The 27,149-nt window shown below is 41.1% G+C and overlaps 1 protein-coding gene and 1 long non-coding RNA gene across 4 annotated transcripts in view; one reads left to right on the top strand and one right to left on the bottom strand.

Annotated features, from left to right (window-relative positions):
• trappc13 (trafficking protein particle complex subunit 13) overlaps window positions 1-27,149 on the bottom strand; it is a 68,115-nt gene that overhangs the window by 927 nt on the left and 40,039 nt on the right. Inside the window, exons 2-11 of one of the 3 annotated variants that reach the window (XM_065965750.1) lie at window positions 14,426-14,489; window positions 12,184-12,252; window positions 8,406-8,505; window positions 7,786-7,870; window positions 7,203-7,330; window positions 6,982-7,054; window positions 6,598-6,642; window positions 5,744-5,761; window positions 1,148-1,281; window positions 864-1,062 (exon numbers count right to left, since the gene is read on the bottom strand). In XM_065965750.1, coding sequence (XP_065821822.1) covers window positions 864-1,062; window positions 1,148-1,281; window positions 5,744-5,761; window positions 6,598-6,642; window positions 6,982-7,054; window positions 7,203-7,330; window positions 7,786-7,870; window positions 8,406-8,505; window positions 12,184-12,252; window positions 14,426-14,471 — 897 coding nt within the window. In that variant the 5' untranslated portion in view covers window positions 14,472-14,489. Of the gene's footprint in view, window positions 1-863; window positions 1,063-1,147; window positions 1,282-5,743; window positions 5,762-6,597; window positions 6,643-6,981; window positions 7,055-7,202; window positions 7,331-7,785; window positions 7,871-8,405; window positions 8,506-12,183; window positions 12,253-14,425; window positions 14,559-27,149 lie in introns of those variants that run through there. The other 2 variants (XM_020653846.3, XM_065965751.1) reach the window with 2 other exon arrangements.
• Window positions 21,094-27,098, top strand: LOC114921302 (uncharacterized). The gene is made up of 3 exons (XR_010669009.1): window positions 21,094-21,687; window positions 23,351-25,069; window positions 26,317-27,098. It is a non-coding gene; the product is annotated as an uncharacterized lncRNA (long non-coding RNA).

Below are 27,149 nucleotides of genomic sequence, written 5' to 3'. Positions count from 1 at the left end.
TGAATGAACGCAATGATGGCCATTATCTTATCTTTCAGGGAGGGCTTAAAAGCTGAAGGTCTTAATCGGATTTTACAACAGAATAAAGTTCTGTTTCTCCGTCTATGTTAATAAGAAACTCATACACTCCACCTTTTCCAGCTCAGAGTCTTCATATGCTGGACTTTGTTCATCATGGTGCACAGATATTTGTTACAAACTTTTGGATTCCTTAGGGCCAGCTCACACAGAGACGCGTTGCACAAGATGCAGCCGCGCCAAAAACCCCTGAGCACATATGGGGAAAAACAGGTGGGAACGCCTGTGGCTGCGTGCGCATACAGGGCGACCAAATGAAATAGAGCTCACAACGTTGCTTTGTTCCTGAACGAGGAGGAGGGAAAATGTCATAAAAAGTGAAGGTAAAGCCTCCTACTTGATTTGATTGGCGGCTTTGGCCAAAAGGTACATAGACGAGCGCTGTCACTCCTCGTCTTCAGCTTAAAAGTTGAAAATGTTTTAAACTTTTTGGAAGCACAAAAACTGCAAGAGAGCGTGAAGGGAGCGTGAAGAGTGCCCGGCAAGCGCTGCACCTAAAAGGAACACAATGGTTTTGCTGGTGATGCTCTTCTAGCAACGCGTCTGTGTGATCCTTCATATTCTGAAGTCAAATCGACTGATTGAGTACAAGTACTTGCACATTGGTGTATCTTCACTCTGCCTCTTGGCCTGTTTCTAGATTGATCAAATGTTAGATGAGAATATGATAACCGCTTCATTCCATGTTTGTAGAATTTAATACATTAGGGGACGTCAACAGACACTACATCCATGTTTCATACAGATCTTTCATATCTATGTTTAAAAAAACAGCATCTTCATACCATTCGTTGCAGCTGACTGGTCTGCAGCCGCCCTCGCTCCCCGAGGTTGGTCTTCCATACGATGTCCAGCTTTCCGATCACCGTCACCCCCTTGATGACGCCGGCTTTCTCTGCATACTCTGGCTTCGGCTTCAGGCAGTACAGGTACTGCCTCGTGTCCATGGGCTGCAGGTAGGACATCTTCCCAAACGTGGACTCTCTGACAATGAAACGGTCAGTCTTTTGTTTTTGAAATAACATCAACAAGAAAAGGAATGAAAACATCAGCTGAAGTGCTCGTTTACCCTTGTTCTCCACACGCGACGGTGTTGAGCTCTGTAACGTTGTACATCAGGGACGGCTCCAGAGAAACCTTCTCCATGAACATCGGGGAGGTCGTGATGTTCTGGATCTGAGCCTCCAAGAACACTTCGTCCGTCTGGAGTCAGAAAACAAAAAGTCAAACTAACGTTCGGTGTCTCACGGTGAAGCACATGAGCAAAGACTCCAAGGCGAACTGAGCAACAGATCAGATGTTTTATTATTAGATATTTAGAGGAGTTAGGTTGAGTGCAACAATCCTACTCCCTTAAAGAACAGGCTCACATGTAAACCCAGGTTTCCTTAATCTCATGCCCACATGTACATTGCACCCCGTGTTTATTTGTTATGAAGAAATACCTCATGTTAATGTATATCAGTGTAAAAATGGGGGAACAAACTCCTCAACTGCAGAAGTTCAAGTCTCAACAGTTTCCACTGCAGGAACTTAAAAGCAGGAACCTTTAGAGGAACCCAGTTAGTTTCCACATATTCTGTCTAACACTAATATGTGTTCCTAGTCTGTCTACAAACCCCCCAATGATGAGAAAAGTCCATCCTCCCCGTGTTTTCCTGCTCTAATTTTCAAAAAATGTGTGCTCAAACAGGCCGTTTGCAGATTTTCCCTTCATGACATCACAAAGGGCAGTAGCCCCTCCCCCAGGTGGGTGACACTCCCACAGCTAGGTGGAGCGAGAACACCTGAGTACACCCAAGCCCTTCCAGAGAGGGGGCGTGGTCAGACACAGCTCATTTACATATTTAAAGGTACAGACACAGAAACAGCCTGTTCTGAGCAGGGCTGAAATAGAGGGGTTTATAGACATGATCAAATACAGGATCAGAGTGGATTTAGAACTAGAAACTTCACACACATGTTTTGAGGAGCTCTGAGACTTATTTACACTGAAGAAGAGGAGGAGGATATGTGACCTTTAACGTAGTGAATGCCTTCCTGCCATAAAGAGCGTTAGGTGTTTTGTCCCCATCAGGTGGTCTTTAAAGGCCCCTATAATGGGGCTACTGTTAATGTACATGAGGGCATGTTAGTGATTATGTGAGGCCGACTTGAAGAAATGCAAGCCTGTCCTTTAAGCTACGCTTCAGGTGATGTGACTGTAGTTATGTGGTGACATTTATTAACCAGACTGAGAGGACGGACATTAAACTTACTGGACTGGAGGACGTTTGCTCAGTGAACCTTAGACCACACAGTTAGTAGAAGTGCTGACCAGCAGAGTGTGCAGTAGAAGTTGCACAAAGACAATTTTTTTAACAAGTTCATTCAAGTCATCCAGGTGTTCATATAATAATAATATATCAACTAGTGATGGATTTTATCTGTTGGTTGAGGTAGAGAGCGATGTAGATATATCTGATGAAAGTCTTTACTTTAGACGGCTGCTCCTTAGCGAGGTGGTTTTACTTTAAGATTATGCCTTTTGAGCTAAACAGACCAATCCTGGAAGTAAAATCCTGTTAATTTTCTCCATAGTGGATTTGATTATTAGCCATGATGTCATAACCATCACAGGTAGACCGACCACGAGCTACATCGAGTGTGAAGCGATGGTTTAATGCTCCTGTAGGAGAAACAAGTTCGTCTGATATCTACCTCGTTTAAGATAGTATATTTAGATAGTTTATTTTAAAAAGTTACATTAAAAAAGAAGACTATTTATAATTTAAACAATGCTTATCATCGATTTACAGCTAGGGTTGTGGTACAGGAAACCGGTCTTTGTCTGAAGACCGGTCTCGAGTCCATTTTATGACGGTCTGGGTCTCGGAATTGAAAGCATTTTGACTCAGTCTTGTCTCTTGGTCTTGGTCTTGTCTCTGTCTGGTCCTGTCTTGGCCTTGGTATTGTCTCGGAATCGGCCTGCCTTGGACTTGTCTTGGTCTCGCCCTGCCTTGGTCTTGGTCTTGGTCTTGTCTTGGTCTCGTCCTGCCTTGGTCTTGGTCTTGACTCGGTCTCGTCCTGCCTTGGTCTTGGTCTTGACTCGGTCTCGCCCTGCCTTGGTCTTGGTCTTGACTTAGTCTCGCCCTCCCTTGGTCTTGGTCTCACCCTGCCTTGGTCTTGGTCTTGTCTTGATCTCACCCTGCCTTGGTCTTGGTCTTGTCTGGGCCTCCCTCTGCCTTGGTCTTGGTCTTGTCTTGTCTTGTCTTGTCTTGTCTCAGTCTCACCCTGCCTTGGTCTTGGTCTTGGTCTTGTCTTGATCTTGCCCTGCCTTGGTCTTGTTCTTGTCTTGATCTCGCCCTCCCTTGGTCTTGGTCTTGACTTAGTCTCGCCCTCACTTGGTCTTGGTCTCACCCTACCTTGGTCTTGGTCTTGTCTTGATCTCGCCCTGCCTTGGTCTTGGTCTTGTCTTGATCTCACCCTGCCTTGGTCTTGGTCTTGTCTCGGTCTTGCCCTGCCTTGGTCTTGGTCTTGACTCTGACTCGATCCCTAAATGTCTTGGTGTTGTCTCGGTCTCGGAGCACTCTGGTCTCGTGTATGGCTTGGTCTCAGATAGTGTGGTTTTGCCTACAACACTATTTACAGATATTTGGATTTGACTTTCTGACTTGGTTATTAGGAACATAACTGATATTTTAAATTGGTATTGCACGCCATGACTTGATAGCTTCTGTTGGATAATTGGTTTTGTTTGTTGGCAACTAGTTGATACTCTGGAAAAGCAACTTTTAGTGCAACCTCTACCACACAGTAAGACACAACGAGAGAGAAGCAGAGATTAGTTCATGCCCGCCATTCATCAGAGTCAGAACGGACCAGGAACCAATCTGAGAGTTTGAATCATCCATGTTAATGTGAAATCAGAAAGCTCAGCATCTCGGGTCCATGCAAAGCCATTCCAAACATGACCTGAACCCCCCCCCCCCTCATCATCATCATAAAGATCTGTTTCATTAACCCTTTAACACCCGCTGGTAGAATGATTGGAATAAGAGAATAACGTCTCATAATCACAGACAGTAACTCCTTAATGGGGACGTCTAATTCAAGCCCAGCCCGGTCCGCAGTGATTGGACTGAAGTTATTTAAGTTCATGTTTTGGTTGCTGCTGGCTCAACGAATCAACTGGAGCAGCTCCAAAATGTTTGTACCTTTAAGTCAGTTAGGCCGGCTACACACCAGACAATTTTAAGGCTGGAATTTTGGGCCGGATTTGCCCCCCACCTCAACCCCAACGATCAGGAATTTGTGGGTTGGTCCTGATTCGAGGCATGCTGATTATTTGTCCAATTAAACCTGGTGACAGTACGATTATTTAACTGACACCAGATTGAGTTGAAGCCTCCCCGAGCTTGAATCCTAAACACAAAAGATGTTCGATATTTACGCCACTGATGGAACACCAGCAATAGCCAATGAGAGAGAGCAGACCGGATGTTGCTCACAAACATGGCAGCGGAGGGACATGCACACAACCGAGCCCCAAGCCAAGTGGAGTTTTGAAAAAGAAAGAGCAGCTGGTGTTGTCATGGCAACAACACAATTGTCTTTGTAAAGTCTCCTGCAGCTGACAACGTCGATCGTCCTCCATGTTTGTTTTTCTTCTGAAGTCACGTTTGAGCAAGTGAGTTTCTGGGAGATATCGAGTCCGTGAAATTGTGACTACAGACGGCAGGTGTGTGGTTTCACGGTCTGGCTGAATCGTCCACTGCAGTGGTACTCAACGGGTGGGTTGGGACCAAAAAGTGGGTCGAGGAGCCGTTTTAAGTGGGTCAAAAGTTTATGGAGAGCTTTTTAAAACATGCTTGTTTTATTCTGGATTTTTTGTACCGTCGTGGTCAAAACCTCCACATTTGGGTCCCAAATGTATCATTAAGGAGTTGGTGGTGGGTCCTGAGGCTAGACCAGTTGAGTACCACTGGTCTAGTGTGTGCGTTCAGAGGATTATAATGTCAACAATCAGTGGAAACGGTCCTTGTGTCTGTGGTCTCCAATGTTTCTAAAATCGGTTAAGATTTGAAAATAGTCTAGTGTGTAGCCAGCCTTAACCCTCAAAGTCTGTAAAAACAAGGCCGCAGTTTAAGATGAATCTGCCTTTTTCATCAGACAGTTAAAGTTGACAAAGCCATACGATCATTCAGACGGTGAAAGTTAAATTCTCTGGAGCACCAAGCTTCACGCCTGCAGTGTTACATAATCGTTTTCATCTCCACAAATAGAAAAATCTGAACAATCAGGTTGTGAACTCCTCATTTCCCCCTCATAATAAATCAGTTCATTCCCAACCCACCGAAATTTGACACCGCAAACTTAAATTTCCAAAAGTCAAAGCCCTGTGTAGGATGAGTTTGCAAGAAAAGCATGAGCGTCCAAAGAAAGGCGCAAAAAGAACAGAAAATGGAAAGTCAATGTAAAGGGCTAATACGTTAAACTAAATATAAACAAGTCACTTATTAATTCATAACTATCGAGGTGTTCAAACTATACATCACTTTCCATTCTTCTACTTTTGCACCTTTCTGTTGGCCCCAGAAAGACAAAAAAAAAAGAATCTGCTGCACCAAAAAAAAAAGGATTATGAGAAGCTAATGTTCAGCGATGAGAACAAAAGGACAATTACCACAGAACTGAGGTCACTCTAATGGAGAAAATAAAAAAATACAGACAGAATAAAACACAAATGAAGTTACATGCCAAACACGATGACAATGAATATTTGCACAAACAGACATAATGTAAAAAAAAAAACTACCGAGAGAAAAGCTTGTTGTCTCAATGAGGAAAACACTTGATCTCCAGTTTTGTTTTTTAAACTCTGCAGGATGTTTTCCTGTTTTTTTAAACCCTGACCTACTTGATTTAGTCTGGACTCTAAAAGACCTACAGGTGCTCAGAAAACTCTGTGTGGTCTTTGCTCCAGGAGCTTTCTTCAACCCTAATAGTGGCTGTAATTTCTGTGATGTAATCTTTCAGGGTAAAGTATATCCTTCAAATTCCTTGTTTTTGCAACCTACAGGCTCAGATTACTTTTTCAAACTCTTTTTCTAAATGTTGCAAGAAAGAAAAGCTTCAGAGGTGAACCTTTCCGTGTGGATATGAGGCCTTTTTTTAACAATCAGGAAGAGCAATAACAAACTCTTAAAAGTCAGCATGACTCCTTTGAAAAAAACAGGCCGGGGTTTAAAAAAAATAACACCTGAACTCTCCTTTAAATGGACATTTCTGGAGGTGCAAGAATTTTCCTTGAGACATGTCTTTTACTAACTGCGCCTATTAGCATCTTCAAATGTTCCTATGAAATGAAATATGACATGGAGCATGTTACGTATTCTACAGTGAGAGCTTGCCTGTCATACAATACAGTTCTTCTATTTGCAGAATGATGTGGAGTGACACACGAGTGCACAGACTCACTCTGTATGTTGACAGTTATGCAGCTGGTGTTTCGAGGGTGTTTGAGAGCGGCTCACTTACCTCGGCATTGTAGAACTTTGTCTTCACATCCAGCGGCTTCAACACCTGATTCAAAATAGATTGAAAACTGAACGCTAAAGGTTTCTCACACTGCAGCTCCATCTCTGCAGAATAAGTAATATTTCTCATGCAAAAAAAATGTCTAAATCAGTCTGGAAATCTTCGGCTGTGAGGAGGATTACACGGGTCTTGCTAAAGGGGAAGGGAATAGGATTACAAGCGGTGCACAAACTGAGGAGCAAAGGCCGTGGGGCACCACCTCCACGGTCAGGATGCTAATTGCTTTAGCTCTGTTGAAGACCTGTGACATTTCTCAGGTCTCCTCCAAGCTAAGGCCAACAGTTTACCGCCATCATCTAATGAGAAAAGTCAAATATAACTCACCTGGAATTTGAAGAACTTCCGAAAATAAAGCTTCTCCCCGTACTGAGTGGTGTAACTGACCGCACAAACTAAGCTGCAGATTGGAAAGAGAGGACAAGATGACTCGTCTGATAAGGATGTTAAATTATAAGTTTGGCGGTGCGGGAAGAGTCAAAGTCAAAGTTCATTGCTTGTCCGTTGTCTCCACTCGATACGATACATTTTGTAGGAGGAAAACTCACATGTGCGTTCCGATTTCTTTGACTTCATGGTGAATGACGTCATCGATGCAGCACTCGGGTTTGAGTTCTGCTACTGCCGAGTTTGACGCCGACAGGTTGAGTCTCTGTGAGCTGGTCTGAAGGTCAGCCTGTAGAGAGTCAAAGAAGGGGTGTAGAGTATGTTGTGAGTCGGGACAGACTGATATGGGAACTCTCAGCTGATTTTTAAAGGGGTCCAACATAATCAACAATTTAGCAGCAATTAAATAAAACTTCTTTCTGTGTCTTCTGCACTGGTTTTGTACCATTATGACAATTTCAAAGATTCTAAGAAGGGTATTTTCTTCTGTTTTTGAAAAATGGAGAGCGGTTAGAACACAGAAAGGTTTACAGACCCATGCAGAGCTGGATAAACACTGAAGCTTCAGAGTCCACCACATGGTGACCTGAGTGAGCATCGACTCTAGAGAGGAGGGGGCGGGGGGAGACAGCTCTCTATGATGTTTTGAATTTGGACTGCAGTACCCAATTTAAACACTAGGTGTCCGAGTTAAATATTGCTCCTTTAATAAATAAGTACTAACCCTTTTACTTATTTTTTTACCTTCACAAGAATGTCCTTCACAACTTGGCTGCTGTCGTTGTGCACACTGATGTAACTGGAGAAGGTCTCACCCAGGAAAATATTTCTGTGTGAAAAAAAAAAAAACAGTGAAAAGTCAAAGAAACATTTTACTTTAAAAGCCACCAGACTAAAAAAACATGCAGTAAGAAGTAACGGAACAGTGTCGCTCGCACAGCGGCTGATGTCAACAGACTGTTGTCATAGAGACAGGATTAACGTGCAGCGCTTGTATATGAACTATGTTATGAAGCGAGCTCCCGAGCACACAGCCAGCGCTTTTCTGCTGAGAAAAAACGTTAAGTGGGAGTAGTAGAGAGAATCCCCACCAGCCTCGACGTCATCTTTTGTGACTGTATTGATTGAGAGCCCACTGGTGGAGGAATTTACATACTGTGCCTTTAAAGCTTGCAGAAACCAATCTACTAAATCTAAATCTATTTGTACCTGTTATTTAAAATATGTACATGTTTACAAACAAGTCAATTCTCCTTTAAATGAACATTTCCGGTGGTTAAAGAGTTGATGTGGTGGTACTAATTTCCCCTAAAAAGTTTCTTCACAAAGTTTTGTTTACGTCACAATAAATGAGCGTTTATTACCCGAAGTTCTGCGGTAACGTGAGCATCTCTCCCAGCATTAAGGTCTCTGCTCCTTTGATGGTGGACGGGTCCTCTCTCATCAGCTGACAGAACAAATCCCCTGAAAGAACACAAGACATATTTTGGTAATAATACGAGACACATGTCACCTGTAACTCTTTATTGATTGTATCGCCTACTACTCCGTTATTTTGTTGCTGCACTTAAGGCAGATTACAACTCATTACTGACTTTTTAAATCTGTATTTACATTTCTTTCTTTCACTCTTATTTTTAACAATTCATAAATTAATTTTTCTTAAAGGTCACATATGATGCAAAACACACTTTACTGTGTTTCTCTGACTCCAATGTGTGTATTTAGTCCGTCTTCAAACCCCCCAATGATGAGAAAAGTCCATCCTCTCCGTCTTTTCCCTGCTCCACTTTTCAGAAAATGTGTGCTCAAACAGGCCGTTTGGAGATTTTCCCTTCATGACATCACAAAGGGCAGTAGCCCCTCCCCCAGGTGGGTGACACTCCAACAGCTAGGTGTTTGTTCTGCCCTCTGAGTCTGCCTTCTCACCGCAAACAATAGGACATGGAGCAAGAAAGCACCGAGTACACCCAAGCCCTTCCAGAGAGGGGGCGTGGTCAGACACAGCTCATTTACATATTTAAAGGTACAGACACAGAAACAGTCTGTTCTGAGCAGGGCTGAAATAGAGGGGTTTATAGACATGATCAAATACAGGATCAGAGTGGATTTAGAACAAGAAACTTCACACACATGTTTTGAGGAGCTCTGAGACTTATTTAAACTGAAGAAGAGGAGGAGGATATGTGACCTTTAAAGCACCTGGGAGGAACTGTCAGGTTTGACATATTTTGGTGCCCTTCTGTGGTTTAAAAAAAAGCAATTGATCTCTTTGCTGATTTTTTTCCGTTACACATTAAATTCATCCTTCTTTATTTTAAATGTCTTGCATGCAGCTCACAATGAACATTTAGTATAGACATCTTCTTTAAAAGGCTGTTTTTACAGCTTGCTGTTCATCATGTCTCCTGACACCAGCAGCAGTTTAAAGAAATAAAAATACCAATAAAGAAATAGTCAGGCCTGTTGCTGATGGTTTTATTTGCTTCTGTCGGTCATATAAAGGCATCAATATAAAACTCTGACTGCTTTATTACCAGCCATAAACTCCTCACAGGAGCTTTAAACATTCTTTCCTAATCGTATTCTCTGATGTAAAGCTCTTCAAATCGACTCCGTGTTCGACAAGCGCGATATCGATAAATCTGCTTCGTCTTGCCTTTGATGTTGACACTGTTCAAACAGCGTTAGATGAAATAAAAGTGTGGGAGTATTTGTGCACGGCAGGGAGGATCAGAGAGGAACACAGGACCTTTGAAGATCAGGTTTCAAAGCTACAAAAAAACACACAATGGTTTCAATGGGTTCAGATTTCTGTGCTTCTGTCCGACTGGTTGGCCACAAACATTCATCTTAACAGAGTTGTCACGTTAACAGAATTATAAATATAAATCAAGGTCATCCAAATTAAGATTTTTCAAAAAATGCAAGGAAGCCTCTGCACACGGTCTAAATTGCACATTGTTTTGGTACCGAAACGTTGCCCGTGCTTTTTTGTAATTAAGACGGCGTTACCTCCTCTACTCTCTGAATGTTTGTAAAGACATCCACATTACTTTGCATGTTTATGAGACGCCAAATAACTCGAGAAACGACCTTTAAATGTGAATACCATCGCTTCTCCTCTCTGCCTCACATGGAGCAGACTCAAACAACCGTTATGAGTCCTAAAAATTCTAATTAGGGTCCGACTGATATGGGCTTTTTGGGGCCGATATCGATGAGGAGAGGAAAAAACAGATTCTGATAAATCGGCCGATATCTTTCTTTTTTAAAGATCTATCTTCGATCTGTAGAGATAGATTTAAATAAACACATTTATTGTGTTGATCCCTCAAATGCAGTTTTCAAACACTTGTGAAAACGATATGCAACGAAGACAAGATGGCCGTTCGACTGGAAAGTAACTGAGCATCACGGCTCAACACTCTGGAGAGTGATGATGTGTGTTGTGATCCATATAGCGCCCTCTGCTGGTGAAAGAGAACTGCTAGTGTAATAAAATGAAACTCAAATTAAATGATTTTTGACTGGTGAATTAATCAAGTAATATCGGCGCATATCTGCGATAAATTAGTCGATATTGATAGTCACTGGATACGCTGATATCAGCTGGCTGATGAATCGGTCGGGCTCTAATTCTAATCCCTCTTTCTTTAATCAAAACTGTAACAACACTGAAATGGAAGTCAAGCATGAAAGCACAAACACAAATAGTCTTATGTCACTTCTGTCAAATTGCAGCAGTTCATCTTTGTGCACTTTAACTTGTGACCCCACTTCACAGCTTCTCTTGTATAAATAGCGATGCTACCCTGAAAGTGTCAGCGTGATTTATGGATTATAAGGATTCGGTTACCAGCACAGTGAACAGTTTTCTGTTGATGTATTGCTAAGGAGGGGAAAACAAACACTGGGACTCTCAGCAGGGTGGCCGGTCTAAATGTGGGAGCAGGATCTGTGACTGTTGATCCAAAATACAGATGTGCTCGAGGGCTGCTCGATTATGGGCAAACGAATTATAACCACGATTGCTTTTGATTGATATTGAGATCACAATTATTAAACATGATTACTCATTGATTTTACAACATCTGCATCAGATGCATTTAGGAAACTTCAACACTGAAAACTTTGAAAAACAAACAAAAGAGAAAATAAAAAGGTGAACACAAAGCCACAGACAAAAAAACAGCAGAGGAAGAGCCAAAGACTTTAAATATTAAAGGACGAGGCCTGAGTGTCGTCACCCGTCTGTTCCTGCAGGGGGCGCTGGAGTCCCATCGATGGCGGTCTCCATGTTGGAAATGCTGTCTCAGTCTAACTTTCAGTCAACCTAACAACAGGCTGAGAGCTGGAGCTGAGGCGGGTTTTAAACCTCCTGACAAACCGTTACACCGCGCCCACCTGTCAATCAGGTCAGCTACACGCCTTATTGTGAATAACTCTTATCCCCCGTACAGTGTGTGTCCATCCAGACATGAGCTAATCACACCTATTTGTTTTTTTTTAACCAGGCTGTTAACAAAAAAAAAAGTTGCATGAACTTCTCAAAAATGTAAGTGGAATATTTTTAAGGAAATGTTTTTATTTTGAAGTCAATTGCAAGTTTTGTTATCCAAGAAAGGACGAAGTTTAATGATATAGAACATCAGTGAAGAAGAGCCTGAAACCTTCGATTGTGTATCATTATGTTTGTTGTTGTTCTTGCATTTGATGATTCACAAGTTGTTTTTAACAGACATAAGTATTGGAAGCTTCAAAATTATATTTATTTTAAGGCTTCCACTGAATCGCTTCATGCTTCATTAACAGTCAGAAATCAAACCACAGACACTGGATTTTTATACTGCCACATTTAGCAAACAGGGCTCATTTGTTTGACCTTCATGCATAAAGGAAAAAATGACCAGAACTCGAACTCCACACAGGATCACTGGAGTCTCTCTGTGTGGGGTTTGCACGCTCTCCACGTGTCTGCCTGGGTTTTTTTTTCCGACAGGTGCTCTTGGTTTCCTTCCACAGTCTTAAGACATGCAATCTCAAAATGACTTGTCACCTGCTGTGATTTACATGTGACATCCTGTAATAGATCGAGTATTAAGGCTACGTCTTTGAGGTCGCAGAGCTGAACAGACTTACCTGGCAGGTCTCTGTCTTCACATGTCACTGGCAGGTTTGTGAAGAGCGTCGGCTTTGTCAACCGCATCACTAAAAAGAGAAGAGGCATTAGTGAACACAGTAAAGACGTCAGTATTTCAACAAACCTTCCCGTCCCTGTCCTGCTAAAATCACACAGGTTTACATTTGAAAATAGGAGAACAGGAACTCCTAAACTAACCACTCGGCCACCGGCGCCCCATGTCCAGATGCTGAAGTCCTAGATGCTGGCGGCCTGGGTTCAAATCTATCTGGTGGCTACTTTCCAACATGTCAGTTCCCACCCTCTCTCTCTCTCTAGTCCCAAGTTTAAATTTTATCCGCTGTCCTTTCTCTCTATGAAAGGAGAATAAATCCACAAAGGAAATAAATAAGGAATGACATTAAATGATTTAAAATAACCCATTTAACCAATTATCAAAATGTAAGTTTGCAGGGGCACTGATTAAGCTCAATTGGTAGAGCTGGTGAACATGAACATTACAAGGGGACAAACAATTACTAAAGTATAAATAAATAAATGTTAGGAGAAATGCATACAATAATGTATAAATAAATAATTAATTAAATAAATGCATCAATAAATATATAAATAAATATATAAATGCTGAAAACAATACATTAATGAATAAATACACTTTGTTAATGAAAAAGGCTATTTATATATTTTTTACATGTATTTATTCATTTATTAGCGTATTTCTACAGTTATATATGTATCAATGTATACATTTCCACATTAATTGAGTTATTAATTTATTTCCGTATTTTGACATTTACACATCTATTTATTTCTGTGTCCAGATCGTAAGAGGAAAAGTATTTATGTAAATTTGCTTCTGTCTGATGCATTTATTTAATTATTTATTAATTTTTATGAATTGTTGCATTTATTTATATATATATATATTTATTGACACATTTATTTAATTATTTATTTATATATTTATTGATGCATTTATTTATTTATATATTTATTGATGCATTTATTTATTTATTGATGCATTTATTTAATTATTTATTAATTTGTATGAGTTGTTGCATATATATATATATATATATATATATATATATATATATATATATATATATATATTTATTGACACATTTATTTAATTATTTATTTATATATTTATTGATGCATTTATTTATTTATTTATATATTTATTGACACATTTATTTAATTATTTATTTATATATTTATTGATGCATTTAATTATTTATTTATATATTTATTGATACATTTATTTATTTATTTATATATTTATTGACACATTTATTTAATTATTTATTTATATATTTATTGATGCATTTATTTATTTATTTTTATATGAATTGTTGCATTTATTTATTTATACTTTAGTCATTTTTTGTCCCTCATAGAACATGAGGCTTCAGTCCTTTATGCAGCGGTCACAGGTTCGATTCCTGACCTCGCCCTCCACTTTCTCTCCCCATATTTCCTGTCTATCCTCAGCTGTCCTATCAAAATAAAGGCACAAAGCCCACAATGTAGAAGTCTCCTGCTCTCTACACATTAAAGATAAACAAACTGTTTGTCTATTTATTGACTTTTGTTTGTCCAGCACCTGACTGTGGGGGTCCCCAGTCTCAGGCTCCTTTATTTAGGGGGGGGGGGGGGGGGGGTCCCGAGCTGAACAGCCTGAGAACTCCTGACTAAGAACATGTTTCATCATTTATAAACCACATGATGATATAATTGTAAAAACATTTTAATGGTTCAAAGTCTTCAAATAAACAAACAAATACACCAAATTAAAACATAAATGACGTAATGTTACGATGTGTAGCTTCCTGTGTCCTTAAAACACATAAAATACTACAGAAGAAGAAGAAAGCTGACTTTGTAGTTCAATAAAAGTCACAAAATGTCATGTAAACACTTTCTCAGCTAACAAGCTAACAAAGCTAACAAAGCTAACAAAGCTAACCCAGCTGACAGTTGTTAATGTTGAAAATGTTGCAAATATGTGTTTTTAATATCTAATTTGAGGCCTAATAACGTTAAACACTTTCACTTATTGAAGTTGTTAATGTCACAAACAGAATTTAATTGTAACATGAATTTAAAACGTTTTACAGCTTTCTGTCTGAGCTAGCGCTGTTAGCAACATTAGCATGACAGCTAAGCACAAAACTGACACGTTTAACACGAAACCGTCAACACTCAGGATTTATTTTGTGTTGTATGAATGTAAATTACCTTTTAAAGCGAGGAGGTGCTCCTGTTTCGCTTGATTTACTTCCATTTTTTGTATCCTTTCGGGCTAATAATGCTAGCTGGTTGTTTTTGACAGGCTAACCGGAAGCGCGTTCTTCTTCGTTTTGAAATCTGGGACACTGTTATTACTTTGAGTACAATACTGCCCCCACAGTCCAGAAGGAGTACTACAACAACAACACTGCTCTCTTTATTTCTGTCTTTCTTTCTATGTAATTTTAGTTAATTTAATTATTTTTTTGTCTCATATTTTGTTTAGTTCACTTTTATTTTATTTTATCTCTACATCTCTCTCTGTCTTTTTAGAGAAGCCTCCATGTTGACAACATTTTGCACAGATAGTTGACAGCATTAAAAAAAGTGTGACATACATCCTTCTTTCAATGGTATCAATAAAACTGAATAAAGAGTGTAAGTAGTTTGATCCTCTCTGTGCACTGCATGCAGACATTAACATGATTATTATCTTAATTAAGGTAATTCTTGTTGTTAGAAATTATTTTTTACTGCATGACTTTGTTTAACTCTTCATACAAACTTTAAACCTACATGGCGTCCTCTCCTGAGGTGTTACCTCAGCACTGCACAAGACTGACCTCTAGTGGTCTGGGCCTGAAATACATCAGGATACAAAATACAGCTTAGGATCATCAGTTTTCAGCAACTGTGCCTCACAGCCAAAACAACACATGAAATGTAGAACACTTTAATATTGCAGTGAAGAGTCAGACATCTTTATCACATCCTCAGTAAAAGTATTCCTGGAGGGACTTTAATGAAACATCCTGACTAGGGAATTCAATACAAGGTCTCAAATAAATTAAATAAATCAGTATCCAGAACAAGCTGAACGATGGTGCAGTGGTTAGTGATATTGCCTCACTGCAAAAAGGTTCCAGGTACGATTCCCTGTCAGACAGAGCCTTTCTGTGTGGAGTCATGATCTCCCTGTACATGTGTGGGTTCTCTCCTGTTTCCTCCCACATTCCAAATACATGCTCGTTAGGTTAGTTGGTGACTCTATATTGTACTTCAGTCATGTTTTGAGGAGCTCTGAGACTTATTTTGACTGGTTGAAAAGGAGGCGACGATGTGACCCTTGAAAGTGTCCTTAATAATGTTTTAAAAAAACAACTGAATGATGATGACTTCATGAATCGTGAATCATGTCTTCTTATGGGTTGTTTTCATTGAGCAGAAGCTTCACTTAAATCACAATCGATATTATTAAGTCACCCAAAGAAGTGAAACATTATCACCACAAAATAACAATCAAGAAAACTTCTAAACTTCTATGAATATGGCTGAATATTTACTGAACAAAACAATGCTTTCCCCTTTCACCTCAATATATTGTGTGCAAGTGTAAATATTTAATCCATATTCTTGTGGCATTTCATGAAATAATAGAATCCCTGCAAAGGCATCGATGAACTCTATCGCCGTCTGTTTCCGGTCGCTGCCACTTCTTTTTTGGACAGAATGCCGAAAACGACCGAGCGACCTGAAGGTCCACAATGAGGACGCCAAGGAAGTTTGCAAACTTTTGGCTCTGCAGGCGTCGAGCTGTAAGTCTAACTTCTGTTCCCATTACCACAACAGAAACAAAAGACATAAAGTTCAGTTTGTTGTGAGGTCATTTTATGGTCACACTGATTCATGGAGCAGAAGTTTCTTAAGTGTTGTTTGTGCTGCTGTAAACGGGACACTGTGTTGTTACCCGTTGAGTCTTTGGGCACTTAGAGTAAGAAACAGTTCTTCATTGACTCTCACTGATGTTGGAGGTCACACTGAGGATTGCGCTTCCAATCCAGATGTGGACAAGTTTCAGTGTACCAAGGGACCGACAAGAAGCCGGCCAGACTGAGAATTCACCACCAGCAGCAGCAGGAAAAATGACAAAAAGAAGATGATTTAGTATTTTCTAACAGTTAGGTAAAAGTGAAATATGTTCCTGTATAAGTAAATATCTGTTTTCCAGGTCGGCATTATGAACGACTGAACGAGAGCGGAAAGCTTCAGAGCAGCGTGCATCATCTTCCAGGTGAGCTTCTCCTACCTCCAGGTGAAACAACAGCAGCTTCACACACACAGGAAGAAATGTAAGTGCAGGAAACTTTGTCTCCTGCTTTTGATTAATGTTGAGGAATAATCTTTTGATATGATATTTCATCCATCCATCCAAGGAAAAATAAAATGGTTTATGTCTGCTTTGATTCATTTGAGCTTGAACTGATGTCTGACAATACAATACTTTATTGTCCCTCAGGAGACATTTCTTGTTGGACAGCTGGTACACAGCAGGTATACATATAGAAACAAACAGTATAAACAACAGGAAGAAACATATAAACAATCAAAGCAGCCAGTCAGCACTGAAGCGTATCAGGAGCTTCAGTAGCCGAGGGAACAAAGCTCTCGATCCATAGGATGATGAAGCAATCCAAATGGCTTTGTACGGTGCACTCATGACCGACAGTGAGGACAGAGAGGACAGACAATAACTAGACTCCAGACGTGGAGTCTACTCAGACGTGACCAAACGAAGCTGCAAGCGGAAGAGCATGTGCCAAGACCATCAGCCAAATAATATCACTTTGTAATATTACCTTTCACTTTATTTCAGTGCTTTTAAAAATATGTCTAAAAGCTTCTTTGAGGAACTTTGTATTGTGTTGATTTTGGCGCCCCCCCGTGGACAAAGCCGCACCTCACATCTCTTTGAGGATTTTGTCCTTTTTGTGTTTTCTGACATTAACAAATCTCCTCCTGCTTTATTTTTTTACATTCAGACGTATCACTCATTGTAAATAATGCTGTGAATAACGTAAAAAAGGTGATCACGTTGTCTGACACCTGTTTATAATAACTTTATAGAAATAGTTCATCTGTCCTCTGAAGGTCTTGTCGGCTTTTTGGGTCGCAAAGAGACATTTATATTGATTTCAGTCTGTTTCAGAAACAGGACTGTTTTTAAAATAAGTCATATTTAGTTTCTCATTTTATTTAAATTTATAGATTCAAACCTGAGCAGAGGTCATGAGCAATCACACGCATGTCTTATGTAACTCCCCGTTGAGTCGACCTTTATCGTAATTGATTGCTCAAACTTGTTGACTGAGCCGCTAACTTGAAGAGCAGGATGCTGCTGAGATGATTTTTTTTTTTTTATCTTTCCAAACGAGCATGTGGGCGATAGAGAGCTGCCACCGTGTCATCTGTTTTCACACACAGAAACGTCAGCGTGAAGAAAGCCTCCACTGTTCACAGCCGCCCTGAGATCTGAGCCGGAGCAGATGATCAAAGGCATGAAGAGGAGGGTGACACCTGATCAATGTGAAATCACAATGACGAATGCAAAGGCAGACTGACTGCAGTTTTTTTATTTTTTTTATACGGGACAGGTCTTGTGTGTTTTTAGCAACAACAATGACATAATTAGCTAAATATTTTGTGTGAATAACAAAAATGTTGCTGACAAATAAACACTTTTAAAAGTATTCCCCCCATGGGACGCCGGATAGACTAACAGTTCTACAACTCTACAATTCACTTAGCATACGCTTTTATCCAAAGTGACGTACATCAGAGAATAAGAACAACCTGTGTGTCCGATTGGACTGACAGGAAGTGACCAGAGGTAAAGCACAACATTGAGGGCAGTTCTTGAGAGCTCTAATCAGTATAGAAACCATCTTATAAGTCGTCGTTATCAAACAAAAACCATCGTCATTACCATCATCATCATCAATAATATGGAGACCATCATCATTAAGTTAGTAGGTATTCATAAAGAGCTGGGTCTTTAGCTTTTTCTTAAAGGTGCAGAGGGACTCTGCAGATCCAATGGCGTTTGGAAGTTTGGAGTTAGCAGTTATGACATGTACCCTGTGTACAGAGGCTATAGTCCTCGTCAAAGCGGCTGTAGGTTCCTCGGCCCTTTGCTTCATGTCATCCTCCTCTCTTTCCACCTGAGCACTTCCTGTCTGTCTTCTGCTGTCTTCTCTATGTAAGGCAAAAATGGGCAAAAAAATAACTTAAGAAAAATATTTAAGATGCATAAAAAAGAAAAATATAATTAGGATTGAAAATATATTTTTTTGGTGCCAGGCTGCAAAGTTTGACAATGTCATATGGAGTCTAATGGGGATTGACTCACTTTTGGAGCCAGCCTCTAGTGGCTGGTTGTGGAACTGCAGTTTTTGGCCTTTTCACCCTGGTGTCTTTGTTCACCCCTGAAGGTTGCCAGTTAAAATAAAACAATTCTACACATGAAATCAAGTCAAGATTTTGAGTATTGGTTAATCACCAATTTTTTTTTTTTAAATCCTACAATTCCCATAATGCAACACAGCAGCATCTTTTGTTTGAATCTCCTGTCTGTGAAGCACCTGGGGGACAACTCATATGTAAAGGTGTGAATGTAGGAGCTGGAGCTGAGCGATGAGAGCAGTCAGACTGACTTTATTTATGAACTTTATTCAGATCTGTGCAGAGAGTAACGGGTTAGGATCTACAGATCGTACAGCAGCACAGTAAGCGAAGAACCCAGCGACATGTTGTGGATGATCCTTTTGGCGCAAACGTTTTCGTCGTCTTCGTCCTCCACAAACACGGACAGGAAGTGCCCGGCATCCCAGGGCACGGCCTGCGTCTGAGAGGCCAGCAGACGCAAGCAGGCAGCGTCCTCCTTGAAGGTGAACTTCTTGTCAGCGGGAGACACAGACTGGCTCTCGTCTTCATTGGGTTCAGACTGAGAGGTGATGAAGGCGTCCAGCTCCAGAGCGTTCTCTCTGACGAACACTCGGATGTTCCTCCTGCTGTAGTTGCTCATCTGGCAGGTGGTGTTTGTGTTTCCCATTTGGCTGGTTAGTCAGACGATTGATGAGGACTGCAGGACTCTGGTTGGCGGCTGTAAGTAACAAGAAGCTGGTTAACAACTTGATAAATTAAAGGTCGCATATTACGCAAAACACACTTCTTCATGTTCCTCTAACTCTAACATGTGTCTCTAGTCCGTCTTCAAACCCCCCAAATGATGAGAAAAGTCCATCCTCTCCGTCTTCTCCCTGCTCCACTTTTCAGAAAATGTGTGCTCAAACAGGCCGTTTGGAGATTTTCCCTTCATGACATCACAAAGGGCAGTAGCCCCTCCCCCAGGTGGGTGACACTCCCACAGCTAGGTGTTTGTTCTGCCCTCTGAGTCTGCCTTCTCATCGTAAACAATAGGACATGGAGCAAGAAAGCACCGAGTACACCCAAAGCCCTTCCAGAGAGGGGGCGTGGTCAGACACCGCTCATTTACATATTTAAAGGTACAGACACAGAAACAGCCTGTTCTGAGCAGGGCTGAAATAGAGGGGTTCATAGACATGATCAAATACAGGATCAGAGTGGATTTAGAACAAGAGACTTCACACACATGTTTTGAGGAGCTCTGAGACTTATTTACACTGAAGAAGAGGAGAATATGTCACCTTTAAGACTTTTAATATCACTGACTCATCATTAGCGCTTCTAAGATCTGAATATAATGACCCCTGTTCCTCCTATAAATTAATTGGTCTCACATCTGTTGCACGTCTGACAGTGTAAAATGTGATATTTCAGCTGCTGCTCTGATGTTTAGCTTCCAGTTTAACTCTTCTCTACATAATTCAAAACACATGCAGTTGATGTTTTTGTGCCCTGAAGATTATTAAAAACAACTTAACATGCCGTGTTATCATTTGAGTCTTTTCTAAACTTCGTCTGAAACATGGAACAAAGACAGAAGGAATTCTTACCTGCTGCTTCAGTGTAGCCGAGAGGAAAATGATGACTATCCTGTTCTGACCTCGGCAGTGTGAGCGTGTGTGTGTGTGTGTGTGTGTGTTCTGGATAACGTCTGATTATATGCAAAAGAACGTTAGCACAGTTAACACAGAGTAATATAAAGTCAGGCCGGCTTTAAATGAACAACGACAATGTGATGATATCAGTGTGAGCAACTTTTTTTGTTTGCACCACAAATCTTCAAACTCAACTGTTTGAGCAGTGAAGACACTTCTACTGCACAAAATCAACAACTGCCTTGAGAATTAAATATCGTCATAAAGAGAAAAACAGCAATTGGTAATTCAATTTTCCAATTCTCAGTTGTTGCATAAAGTTTTGTCGGACGCCGGGTGTTTCAGTTCAGCTACCTATCTGAAATCTTCACTGCAAGAAAAATTGAAATCATGGATGAAGACTTTTAAATCATCATGAGCATTTCTTTCACACATGAACTCCTCAAAATTTCTCTAGAACTTTTCAGGACTGGCTTCCCCCGTCATGCATGTTGACATATGTCCCTCACAGCGGGAGACTGTCCCTGTCATTTAATCTTTCATATTTAAGACAAGTAATGCTAAAGTTAAATCCTGGTTGTATATATTCACATTCTTAGTTTTTATATTTTTAGTGCTTATTTACTTTGTATTTAATATTATATTGTGTTTAAATTTGCTAACATTGTGTTTTTTGCTCATATTGTGTGTTTGGATAACCTGCTGCTGTAACACCACAATTTTCCAGTTTGGGATCAATAAAGCAATTCTATTCTATTCTATTCTATTCATATTTTGCCTCAGGAGACCCACCTGCGCCCCCTCCTACCTGGGGAAAATCTCTCGCTGTGAGGTGCAGGTGTGAACGACCAGATCAGGAGGACTTTAGGATGCATTATGTGAAAACTGCTTCACAAAAGCAACCATTTGAATTAGAACTCATAGAAACAAGATTACACTTTCTCCTTTCAGACTTTACCACTTAGTGTCAGTCCCCTCTCTGTTATTACAGAACCCTGTCAGATAGAGCTGAAGCCTTTCTGCTCCGTGGTTTGAATATTCAAAGCGACATGAGAAGAAATGCAGTAAAGATAAGAGACACACACTCTCTCTCTCAGCACTATGAGGTCGTGGCTGCTGCTGCTGCTGTCCCTGCTCGTCTCTAACCCGAGCCCCCTCAGAGACGGGGACGGGGTCATGGAAAACTGGAGTTTATGCGGAAATCTGCTCCTCTGTGGACGGGTGACTCCCACAGGAGCGAGGATACTTCAAACTGAAAACTGCTCGGTGTGTATTCAAAGGAAGTGTGTGTTTGTCTCTGTGCGGCACAAACAGAGGACGTCCCCCCTTCACCCTGTTCCCTCAGAGGACGATGGACGCAGTCGGTCTCTTCAGGAACTAACGGGAATCGACAGGAGTCACATTCCAGCACCGGTATGCTTATTTCAAACTTTATAAACATGAACCTCACAAATACAGCTTCTTATCTTATCTATGGTCATAACTCTCTGAACCCGAGTGGAGGGGGGTTGGAGGAGGTGTGGCCTAACAGAAGTTTGTTTTGGGTCCATGCTGGTGCTCAAGGGTGACATCTACTGGATCAAAAAGTTACACATTCTTCCTTTAACCTTTAATCTTTTAACCCTTTACATTCATGTGATAAAACTACCCTGATGTGCAGTTTGTCAAAGCAAGAATTTATGGAAACAATCCTCAGGAAATCACATTTCTGAAGACTCTCGTTTGACATTTAAAAACTGTAGACGTGTCATTAAAAGATAACATTGAAATCATGAATATAATTCATGATATGAATAATGTATCCAACTATGTTCCATATATTCTGTGAGCTGATTTCAATCGCATCTCTATTTTTTTTTTTATGGCATTTCTGTCTTTCTGCTCCCCGGTGTGTAAAAGACTTATTTGCATAGCAGGTGGGAATTTCACAGTTCACACACACACACACACACACACACACACACACACACACACACACACACACACACACACACACACACACACACACACACACACACACCTCCTAAAAAGCATGAAGCTCATCATTACACAAGCAGAAACAGCCAGGTTTATTTTGGTTTTAATTTCATGCTGCTGATTATGAAGATATCTGACATGCAGCATGTGTTCGCACCTGTCACTTTACTGTGAAACTCCAACGACAGGTTTTTACTTTTTTCTTGAGGCAGAGATGAAAACCTCCAGAGAACATATGAAACATTTAAAATCAGGGTTTAACGAGACGGATGACAGGAAACAGATTCTTACATCTGACCGGCTTATGACCGTGTCCCTCGGGGGATCATGTGGGGGGGGGAGGGGGATATGGAGCCCCAGCAGCCAGTATGTCCTCCTTCTAACTTTAGATTCTGCTCCTGAATGCTCTGGATTTGTTTAGACCAGAGAACGTTTTAAGACACCCTGTTTTGGACACCCCTCGGTTTGTCAGATATGAGAGCAGTTATCAGGTCAACAGGTGTTGCAGCGATGGAAGCGGTCAAGAGAAGTGGTTCAGATAGAAGTGATTGTACCCGACCTAAAAAGCCTCTGCATGTTTCTAATAAGCTCCACGAGCAGAAACGTGCTCAAACTAGGATCAATATTGGAGATGCTTTTGAAAAATGGAGAGAGGTTAGAACACAGAAAGGTTTACAGACCCATGCAGAGCTGGATAAACACTGAAGCTTCAGAGTCCACCACATGGTGACCTGAGTGAGCATCCACTCTAGAGAGGAGGGGGGGGGGAGACAGCTCTCTATGATGTTTAGAATTTAGACTGCAGTACCCATTTTAAACACTAGGGGTCAGAGTTACATACTGCTCCTTTAAAATGTAGAGTACTTTTTCTTTTCTCTCTGCAAATCATCCAAACATTATTAAGATATTTGGGACGAAATTAAACGGGTGACAAACAAATGACTCCTCCATTCCTGGAGCGATGCTTCAGGCGTGGCCAAAACGTTTCACATGACTGGAGTTGTGTGCTTTAAATAGTTTGTTTTTTAAGTAATGACTCGTGCATTTTTTCCCTGTGGCAGAATGCAACTAATTGCATCTTCCTCTCCTGTCTCTCCAGGTTGTTTCTCTTCTGTGTGGAAGGAGGAAGAGTGTCCCTACTTTGCACAAGCTGCGTGTAATCTCTGGTGAGGAAGCGGGTCGTATTCTGATGAGGACGATAAAAGATCTCCCGTTTTCAGGGTCCGCATGGTTTCTGCATCATCTCTCCGCCGCCTCAGGCTGCAATTTCCAGGCTTCCTTATTACAGAAATCCAAGAATTGGAGCCCCGCCATTGTTGTTTGGCTGAAGAAAGTGCTGACAGAGAGATACGGCGCTGCTGAAACAGAGCTAATTTCCTGCTGTTTTAAAGAGAGTGAAGTAAAACAAGCGCCGTCCATCAGAGAAACGTCCAAGAAAAAACATAAACTGAAAGGACAAATAAGACAAAAAGAGAGCGTGATGGGCTCAAAAGTACTCATGGAGCGTGATTCAGCGCCGCCTTCAAAAGCTTTTGTCAATCAATATGAGGCTTTCAAAGCGGCTTCTCTGCACCCTTCAGATAAATCTCAGTTACAGAGGCAGAGAAAAGCAGCGAGAGTTATAAAGAAAAATGACTATTTGAACTTCTTGTTTCAAAACACTGTTCAGAGGGAGCAATCTTTAAAAGCATCGGGTGTGTATGATGATGATGATGATGATGATGGATTTTATGTTAAGAGAAAAGTCTTGTTGGTTCCCAGAGAGGAGCCAGAATCCATAAATAAACTGCGGTATAAAACAAGGGCCACTCTTGATGATAATAAAGAGGATTTCAGTGGGAGGATAATCACAAAACAAGCCGAGCCGTGGCGCCCGGAGGGAGAGAGTGCAACAGAGCGATCACACACACATATTGAAAAAGCAAAGCGGGAAAGATTAGCATGCACGCTACAAGTAGGATTTACAGATAAAACTGATAATAATGATGACAAACAAATGCTTAGCGAGGTGGGAGATGATATTTTAATCATGTTTTTCCTCGCAGATACAGAGAGGGAGGAGCAAACGGAAGGAAAAGTTATTCTAGATGCAGACATTAAATGGAAAACAGTAAATATACCCATAAAAGAGCCGGACGACCCCCCACCCTTAGATGAAGTTACAGAGGAAAACTTTATCATCCAAACACATAACTCCAAATGTAAACACCTGAAAGAAATCTCTTTTTTATTAGGAATTTATGCAGCGAGCGGGGATGTAAAAGCAGAAAAAGTTACTACAAAGTCTGCAAAAACTGAGAAGCGGGTCAAAGCGACGACAGAGAGAATAGAGCAGAGTGAGACAAACAACACGACTCGTTGGAATACGAGCATAAATCATAGAAAACAAGACGCACCATCAGAGGAATCAGTCATCCCCTCACCTCCCTCAATCAAAATGACGGAGCTGGAAGCTGCAAAAACAGAGACAACCGCGGTAAACATGGAGATAAAACAGACGACGCCGAGCGGAGACGCTTTCAATCAATGCAGCACGACCACGACGAGTCCGGACTCTGAGACTGACACTGAGACGAGATTTATGAGATTCAGAACGACTCGGGATGCACGAGAGACGACGACGGGAGGAAAGGCGTTCTCGGGCCTCAGGATGAGAGAGGACTTCTCGGTCAAACTTCATAAGAGCAAAGAGAGAGGAGGAGGAGGAGCTAAGACGAAGAGGCCGCAAAGTCACAGGAAAGACTCAGAGGAGAATGTGTTCACCTCTGCAGAGCCTCCGAAGACGTCCCGCAAACAAAGTGTGGAAAAGCCTCTGAAAGTAAGTCAAGTGCGACACACATTATATGTACTGTTTGAGACACAGGTGTATTCAGACTACTCAAAGTGCTTTTACACCGCAGGTCACAGATACACATTCACACACTGATGGTAGAGACTGCTGTGTTAAGTGACCATCAGAAGTTTTTTCATCAGAAGAACTTTTTGCACGATCTTCTTTTCAAACATTGACATTAAACAACACAACTTCAGAAGGTCAACACTTTTTTTATTTTTTATATTCAGGTCTAATTACAGATTTTCTTTTTCCTCAACTGTTTAAAGGTTCTTGTTTAAATCTCACATATATTTTTATCCCTGCACGGGTTATGTACATTTCTTGTATAAGTCTATTTTTAATTGCACAGTTAAAGTTTGATTCATCTAGAGGGATTCTTTAAATCTTTTTATCAGGTTAATATATATGTATGTGAGGGGGGCGCGTCGGTTTTGTGGTTAATTTGTAACAAATGTTTCATGTCATGTCTTTGTAACCTGATACTGGACCCTTTGAATTTCCCTCGGGATCAATAAAGAATCGATCTATCTATCTAACTAATCCCATTCATACATATTCATACGGCGCCGACAAAGCAGTGGGAACAACTCGGGGTTAAGTGTCTCGCCCAAGGACACATCGGACTTGTGGCTGGGCCTGGGGATCGAACCCCCCCGACCTTCAGACTCTACTAACTGAGCCAAAGCTGCCCCAGGAAAGTAAGACTAGAGAGAGGATACAAAAGCACCAAATTACAAAAATAAAACAGGAAGTAAATGCAAAACACCTGAAAACAAAAATGGTAGACTAACAGAATATCACATGAACCTCTTTTTCTTTTTTTATTGCATCTACTGACTAATTAATTTGTTAGAAAAATAAATATTTGTTTTTAAAGGAAGAATGTGCAACTTTTTGATCCAGTAGATGTCACACCTTGAGCACCAGCATGAACCCAAAACAAACTGCTTGTTTGGCCACGCCTCCTCCATCCTGAAGCCTCCGCTCTCCTCCAGAGACACACCTCCAACCCCCCTTTACTCGGGTTTGCACGAAGGAGTTATCGCGCCATAATTAAGCACCATTAAGTGCAAGAGGCAGACAAAATTGTCCTTTCTCCCTCATTGTAGACGGTCATGACTCAGAGACACATTTACACAGGAGACACTTTATGATTTATTTATGAGGAACATGTATCTTCTGTACATCTCTCAGCCGTGCACACACTGATGACAACTTCTCCTCCACAGACACACGACGGTGACACGGCGCCCTGCAGAGGATTGATCCATCGCACTGAGGCCGGATGGAGACACTGCGTGGAGAGACATTCAGGCGCTGGATCAAAGACGTCCTCCTCCGGGGAACCCTCGGGTGCATTTAAAGAAACAAGAGAGCGGCTGAAAAAAGAACCTCCATCCATCAGAGACGCCAAAGAAAGCGAGGATGATGAATACGATCACTTCTATTATTTTGACGGGGTGCTGAAAAGAGTCCGGAATAATTTTTACCCCTTTAATACGAGACAAAGACTGAGAAGAAGAAGAAGGAGCGGCGGTAACACAAAGACTGAGAGAGAGAGAGAGCGAGAGAGAGAGAGAGAGAGAGAGAGAGAGAGAGAGAGAGAGAGAGAGAGAGACAAAGAAGAGAAATCTCCTCGGTTATATGAGACGTCTCAGCTCAAGGAAAGGCGGTCATTCCACATGATCACACACTGACGGTATTATGCAAAGACGGGCTTTTTGGCAAGGACATTACGATTGCAAAATTAATTAAATATGCAAAAATAGATAAATCGCAATGACTGCTGTGTGTTTCAAGAGTCTGAATCCAAAGAAATGAAGGAAATATGAAAGTTGTTTGCTATTTGTTGTAAGAGTGCCGACTGTGCAGAAAGTCTCGGCCTCGGTCTTGACTCTCGGAGCACTCTGGTCTTGGGTTTGTCTTTGTCTCGGTTTGTGGTCTTGATGAGGACACTAGTATTTACAGCGTCCCCCCCAAAGTGATCCCTCTCAATGACTAGTCCCCTGGTGGCTGCTGCACCAGGATCGCAGCCATCCGCTTACGGGGCGTGCAACACAAC

Source organism: Labrus bergylta, chromosome 17, assembly GCF_963930695.1.
Source record: "Labrus bergylta chromosome 17, fLabBer1.1, whole genome shotgun sequence".
Taxonomy (NCBI): Eukaryota; Metazoa; Chordata; class Actinopteri; order Labriformes; family Labridae; genus Labrus; species Labrus bergylta.
The sequence above is the reverse complement of the archived record's forward strand: the minus strand, read 5'-3'. Positions and strand labels throughout refer to the sequence as shown.